Raw genomic sequence first — 7,499 nt, forward strand, 5'->3', positions numbered from 1 at the left:
GGGGGGGACGGGAGCCTAGAAACGAGTGTGAGTCTCTGAGTGTGACGACCAAAGGCAGGAGCAGGAAGACACACAGCAGCAGCAGCAGCAGCAGCAGATTTCTGAAGTTCTTCCCCGCACGTGTACGTCCAGTGAACCGACTGCATCTGCGTCTGTGTGAACGTCTAACACTGATTTGCATACACACACACACGTGTGTGACTGCTCACTGTGATTCTGTTGACAGTGTGTTATGTATTATGTAATTTGAACTGTACGCTGTGCATTCTGCAGGCTATTTTTGCAGTGGCTGTTGTTTTATTCTGCATGAAATATTGTGTCTTTTTTTTTCTATTCAGAACATAAATAGCAGAAAAAATACATCACTGAGCTGGAAATGTACTGATACCATCAATAAATATACGCTGCAGTTGCTGCAGGACGGTCTGTATATCTACGTGTGTTTTGTGTGGTATCGTGTCTATGATGTTTAGTGCACAAAACGCAACCTAAATCACAGATCTGTCCCAAAGTCTATAAATAAATGTTATCACTTCTAATAACAACATTACTTGCAACCACATACTTAATGGCGCCCCCTGTGGCAGCCTGTGTCGGTTGCTAAGACGATGAGAAACAGGACTCAATTTGTATTGTTAAACATGCAGCTGTTTAGCCGGAGGCCATTTTCAGCCCACGGGCCTTGTATTTAACACCCTTCCTTTAGGAACTGCATATAGGGGTTTGGTATTGAAAAAGAAGTTTGTTTGTGACGTTTAACTTGTCATGTTAACATGCACAGAGTGTCCCTGTATGTCTGCTATACCCACCTTGGACTGCGGGGGAGCCCTAATGGTCCAGATACAGTCCAGGGCGTCGCCAGGCTTCACTCGTTCTTCCTCTTCCACCTGACTGGAGCGGATGACGCCGTCCCATCCACCGATTTCAAACTGACAGTCTGTGGAGAGGCAGAGGACAGAGAGAAAAGAGGTAAAAAAAAAAAAGAACAGAAGCTGTAACACTGCATTGGTTCCCAAAGACTGGGTCGCGACCCTCAGGTGGGTCGCAAGAGTTTTTTATTTTTTTGGGTCGTCTCAGATCATGTTTCCCAGGAGTTTATGAATAATGTCTATTGACTTGTGTCGTGAAGGTTTGTGACTTTTATAATATGGTTACCCAGAAACAAAAGTTTGGGAAATACTGTAATAATGAGACTAGGACTCTGACAGGAAGGAGAAGATAAAGGGTTTTATATCACATTTAGAAAAGTGAAAAAAAATTATGACAAAAGACTGAGAAAAGAATAAGGAACGGGAGAGACGACAGCAGGAAGACAGGAGGACAAAGGTAGGATTTAAAGAAATCCAACGTGGTTCAACATGAGGCCGTGTGAATGAACACGTTTTCATATCGTATAAAAAAAATCATCTTGTCTGGTTGTGTTTGTGTTTAACATTCAGCATCAGAGGCAGATTTAGCCTCAGGCAAGCTTTTAAGCACAGAAGCATTTTCATAAAAACAAAAAAAAAAAAACAAGACAATCAAACCAACTAAGTCAAGAAGTCTTACCTGGGATGGGATTCAGCAGTCCACCCACGTGCAGATGGAAATCAGGGTCTGAAATGATAAGGATTGAGAGGCACATCACTCTCAATACACACAGCAGAAAAAGGTAAGCAGCGAGATGGAGATAAGATCCTAATAAGGCAGCAGAGATAAAGTCGAACGCGTCTGTTTGAAGCTAATATCTATCGCTTGATGGGAGAGGCTGATTTCTAGGCGTGCAGCGTTCAGACACACGAGGCTCTGATGTGGAATGTGTGCGTCTGCCGAACAGCAGGGACATGTCTGTGATGTTATAAATAGTCGAAAGACAAAGAGGGCGACCTGTGAGGGTCCGGGCTGCTGACGTTCTGTCTTTTCGCACCAATAAAGTACAAAGCAAAGCTGTCGGCTAAAGACAGAAAACTGACATTTAAGGAAAAGAAAAAGAAAGTGTTTTTATTTAGGACATTGTTGACTTTAGAGTAAAATACTCTGTGTAGAGGATTTATTCAGCATCGTCTGATTAAAAGTTGTTTTCCATGGAAGATGAACTAAATTTTCCTTATGGGATGCTGAGGTTTTTCCTGTTGTTTTTGAGGCTGTCAAAAAGTGATGCATTTAATTGGGATTATTAGTTTTTGAATTTATTTCAGATTGAAATATAATCTATCAATGTATATATATTTGACCATGGCCATACAATGCAAATCATTTGTTTTGATAAATGGTAGGTAAAGTTTTACTGTCGGACACACTGATAAAGGATTTTATCGACAAATAATTTTGTGTTTTTTTTACTGTATATTTCTGCTGTGTATGTCACCTATATCAGTGTTGCACCAGAGAATTTAATTTTTTTTTTCCATTTTAAACAACAGCAGAGGTCTTTGTCTTTTTCTGTTGAGGTCAGAGAAGTTCTATAGAACAGTCAACCAGCTGACAGTCGACAGCATTTTTCACATTTCTACTTAATTAGACAAACTCAGGTGGTGGGCTGCGGTGGTCCCACAGCCCACAGGTTGGTTCCCACCTGCGATAAAGATGTACTTGATCCTGAATCCCAGGCCCTCCAGCTCCTCATCACTGGTGAATTTGATCCACATGAATCGGCCGGTGGACGTGACCAAGCCCGGGTTCTTTCCTCCGCAGAAGCGATCGATGAGCGGTGAAAACCCAAACGGCCCATCGCGGATTTCTATGTGATCGAAGCGGCACTCGAACGACGGCTCGATGTAGTAATTCTTATCGAACTCCAACTGGATCCTTTGTCTGGGAAGGGCTGTGAAGAACAAAGGAGAGGAGGGGGGGGGGGCAAAAGAAAGAGGGACATGGTTAGAGTCTCTGTGGGTGGACAAGGGAGACAGATGTGTCTCTGTGATGACCAGGCTGTGATGGAGACTTTTGTCATCCCGGGGTGAAAACAGTGTATGGTGTGGTTCAGTCTGCACTAACTCAGCGCTCAGTGAAGCCGGTCGACTCTCTCTGCAGCAGCAGCCTCCTCTGAGATTTGACAGACAGCTCTTTCCTCAGTTTCCCTTCTCTTAGTCGGACGTGTTGGAATCAGACGCACCGTCGTCTCACTGTGATCCAACTGGATTCCAATGACATTCGTAAAAGTGATTCTGCTCTACTCTGTACTGTATTGTGGATATGAACTAAACCCTGACACTGACCGTGTTTACGGTCTAACATTTATTAACCTGGTATAGGTTGGTTTAGGCCAATAATGTTAATGCTAAGTTAACTTTTTCTTCATCCTTTGGCTGGGTTTGCGACTGAAATATAATTTCACGTTTTCACAGAATTTTCACACTGACAGCCGCTAGAGGGCACTCTAGGTGTGTGTACCAGTATTTGCTACTCCAGTACCATTGAAAATTTACATTAGTTATTTTCACACTGCCAGCCGCTAGAGGGCACTCTAGGCGTGTGTACCAGTATCTGCTACTCCTGTAACTGAAAATTTACATGTTTGTTATTTTTAAACTAACAGCCGCTAGGGGGCAGTGGAGCGACTAATATATGTTTTTTTCTTCTCCATTATGCAGTTTTTGTCTGGTGCGACTTATAGTCCAGAAAATATGGTATATATTATAGACAATGTTAACTTTTACCTTAACTTCAAATCTGTCCATTATTTTTAAAAATTTCGTATCCCGTACGATGTCCTCACAAGTTTAACAGAACAGAACAGTTGACTGTCTGTGTGAATGCCTCAGATGTAGAAGTTGTCTAAAACCTACACACACACACACACACACACACACACACACAACATCAACCACATGACGACAGATGGAGATGCCGTCTGACGTCTCTGTGTCTGAGTCACGGCAGCAGAACACTGTGAGCTGTAAGTCACAAGTTCATGTGTCAAACAGAATATGACTGTACGGTAAATCAGTCAAACAAACACACAAACACACACACACACGCACATTTGTCATGTTAGCAGACAAACCTGCTAACGGCTAACGTTAAGAAACAGATGAGTGAACGCCGTGAACGTGAACGTGCCGTTGTTCTCCACTCTCCTCCTGGACTGGAGTGGAGAAGCTTTCATCGCGCTCACTCATTCAGAGACGTTAAACAAATGTCAGGGCTTAATTGAGGAAAGAGCCCAAAGTCCATGAACTGACGGACATGACACAATCAATGAGCCTTGCTAACCGCAAATTATGATCACAAAGTAATCTGATTAGCTGGGTAGCCCTACTCCGTAGGCAGCGCCGCGTCTCTCTGCGAGGAGGAACAAAAGCCTCCGGTCTGGAGCCTGGATGTGAAAATGACTCAGACTCAGTTGGAGAACAAACAAGAGCAAACGATACGTTCCATCTGGAGCTTCTCAGACCGGCTGTTCTGTGCTGCTAAACACACACACACACGTGCACACACGACTGTTACACACACACATGCGGCTGTTCACGGAATGTTCATCCCTGGAAGCTCTGGTTAGTCTTTGTCCACACGGGGAGCCCTTGTGCCATGTGCAAGAGCTATTACGCACCAGAGCAGGAACAGATCTGATCTGCACGAAAGATGATCGTTGACAAACAAAGGATGAAAGAAAGTGCGACTTACAGGAGTTGCAGATATTGGTACACAAGCCTAGAGTGCCCTCTAGTGGCTGTCAGTGTGAAAATAACAAACATGTGAAATTATATATTTTAATATATAAGTCGCAAACCCAGTAAAAGGATGAAAGAAAGTGCGACTTATAGTCTGAAAAAAATACGGTAATAATATCGCCTTACTCGTCATGTGTAATAAAAGAAAGTGCGACTTATAGTCCGAAAAAATACGATAATAATAATACCTTACTCATCATGTGTAATAAAAACAACGATGTTGTTGACGAAAGCTCAAAATGCTGCAGTATTTCATAAAATACTTTATGTTTCACTCCATCGCAGCATCTTCTGCCACAGGCAGAGATGAATACGACGTTACTCATACGAGGCCGAAAGTCAGGGCCACCCACCACCAAGAGCCTTTTTTATAAAAAGCCTTTGGTGTGTGTGCGGTGGTGAGACAAAGACCGGAATATCTCTCTGAGACGGAGCTCATTGGCCACCAGTCAAAACACGTACCGTTCCAGAGCTACGTACAAATCACGATAAAAACCAGTCATCAGTCTCAGTCTCATCAGTGCAGCATCGTGGAGGTCAGAGGTCAGAGGTCAGGACTGCTGTGATGTCAACACAGGCAACATTTGAACCACGCCATCGGTCGGCTGTACCTTCCAGGATGTAAACGCACTCCTTGTTGGGTGGGTAAGTGTTGGGGTAGTTTGGTGACGTGAACACTCCGCCGTTGATGTTACGGACCCACGTTCCACAGTCGTTCGGGTTCGGGCTCTGGCCGCCATGTTCACTCAGGGAGTCTGAAAACAGGAAGGGAGAGAGAGAGAGAGAGAGAGAGAGAGAGAGGGAGAGGATGGATTATTGAGTGTGAGGATCAATGATGTAACGACAGGTTGGAACAAGGTGAAGGGTAAGACAGGAATGATTTAGTAAAGGAACAATCTAGATAAGGATAAGTCCCTCTCAGTTCAGCAGCCAGGAAACAACACTTTATTGGAAAATAAAAGAACGTACGTACGTCGCAGCTCACCTTTAGTTCTCTGAGCCAGAGCCACGGCGTTCTCTATCAGGAGGACGAGGATCCACACTGTGGAACAGAGATAATTCACATCTGTTACAGTGAAGGTGACATGTCGAGAGACTGCACGTCTCTGTGTTCCATGGAGAAAAAAAAAGAAAAAAAGAAAAAGGAAATCACTAAACACAAACCCAAAGTAAGAGTGTGTTACCAGCTGCAGTATTGACTTCAGTTGACCTACATTATAGATCAATACAGAGAAGAAGAAGAAGAAGAAGAAAACCTCTAATGGCTGAGGTTTCTGACCCAGAAGTAAGAAAGGCGGTGAGAGGAAAAAAAAGCAAAAAAAAAAACATTGAATCCTCAGTCCTAATAAAGCAGTTGCTGTGCAGGATATTGTCATAATGTTGATAAATTATTTATTCTTCAAACAATATTGCAAAATAAATAATGCATTTGCTGATGAATCATCTGAGAGGAGAGAGAAGCTGCAGGAGTAAAAAAAAAAAAAAAAAAAAAAGACACCGAGCACAAACATCTACATCAGTGTTGGAGCTGCAGCGATGATTAATGCTCTGCCATCCACCACTTGCCAACATTCAGTCCTGGTGATTTACATCGGTGCATCTTAGTGCAATTTTCACCTTATGAAGTCTCACGGAAATGTCCATGTTCTAAAGCAGGGGTTCCCAATCCCTGATGTGTGGACCGGTAACGGTCCGTGGCTGATTTGGTACCGGGTCAAAAATTTGTTTTCAAAATAAAAGCATCTTACTCACTGCGGTACTATCAAAATAAAGTCTAAAAGATGTTTTATTTTGTAGATTTATTTATTTATTGATCCTTTATCCATCCTTCAACAGTTCGTGGTACCAGGTACTAGTCCGTGGTTCAAAGACGAAAGAAACTCAGGTCCGGGGGCCAACTCTGGCCCGCAGTATAATTCTATTTGGCCCGCAAGATCATATCAAATGTGTACTAGAGTTGGCCCGCCAGTATATTGATCCTATATAGTTGCTATAAGATAGCACATATATTTTAGTTTTTTGTTGTTGTTCTTGGCCTGTAAAAAAAAAGATTTACAGTAAAAAGGAACTTTAATTTCTCATGTGTTTATAATAATAACAGTTGGTTCCAGATACAATATTTCTATAAAACTAAAGTTTGTTTCCATATGAAAAAAAATTCTACATTACAGATCTGGAGAGGAGGGAAAACATGCACGATTGCAGTCAATTTTTGGCCGGCGACTTCGTCCCAGTTTTTAATTTTGGCCCCATGTGAACTGGAGTTTGACAGTTAGACCTGCTCTAAAGTGTCTTCTCTACAAAAATATGTGGTTTGTTAATATATTTTCATTCCTTAAATCTTTAAAGCCCGAGGAATTAGACTGAATTAGAGTTCTACATCTGATGAATTGAATTATGAAAAATGAAATAAAAAAACCCAATAAAAATCGTACAAAATAAGTTTCATGTCTCCGTATCAATGTAAAACAAACAAAGAGTAAATTAATATCAACATTTAGTTTCTGCTCGGGAACAAAGACTTCTTCCTCCACAGAATCTGGAACTTTTTTCCTGCAGAGACAATGAGCTAAATGTCCAGAAAGAACAGGAAGAGTTTCTCAGGCCTGTGTTTGAGAAACAGGTCTGTTGGGGAGCACGCGGAGACGCGGCGCCTGTCAGAGCAGTTTTTAAACACACATCTCACTAATTGGCTGAAAATCCTGCTGCATTTTTATTCGCCTTTTTAAAAAAAAACAAAAAAAAAACAAAAAACAACCCACCCAACGCCAAACCAGTAAGGGAGACGTCTGACAAAAACTGAAGAGGGCAGGGACGATGTGGAGAAACTGGTGGAGCCCCCCACAC

At 42.3% G+C, this 7,499-nt stretch overlaps 1 protein-coding gene across 4 annotated transcripts in view; it reads right to left on the minus strand.

Annotated features, from left to right (window-relative positions):
- neto2a (neuropilin (NRP) and tolloid (TLL)-like 2a) overlaps positions 1-7,499 on the minus strand; it is a 26,032-nt gene that overhangs the window by 8,760 nt on the left and 9,773 nt on the right. For 2 of the 4 annotated variants that reach the window (XM_017032387.2, XM_008310714.2), the window contains exons 2-6: positions 5,626-5,694; positions 5,264-5,407; positions 2,555-2,803; positions 1,549-1,596; positions 810-937 (exon numbers count right to left, since the gene is read on the minus strand). In XM_017032387.2, the coding sequence (XP_016887876.1) occupies positions 810-937; positions 1,549-1,596; positions 2,555-2,803; positions 5,264-5,407; positions 5,626-5,694 (638 nt within the window). The remainder of the gene's footprint in view (positions 1-809; positions 938-1,548; positions 1,597-2,554; positions 2,804-5,263; positions 5,408-5,625; positions 5,695-7,499) is intronic. The other 2 variants (XM_008310716.3, XM_008310715.2) reach the window with 1 other exon arrangement.

The sequence above is a fragment of the Cynoglossus semilaevis genome, chromosome 5 (genome assembly GCF_000523025.1).
Source record: "Cynoglossus semilaevis isolate Cse_v1.0 chromosome 5, Cse_v1.0, whole genome shotgun sequence".
Classification (NCBI taxonomy): Eukaryota; Metazoa; Chordata; class Actinopteri; order Pleuronectiformes; family Cynoglossidae; genus Cynoglossus; species Cynoglossus semilaevis.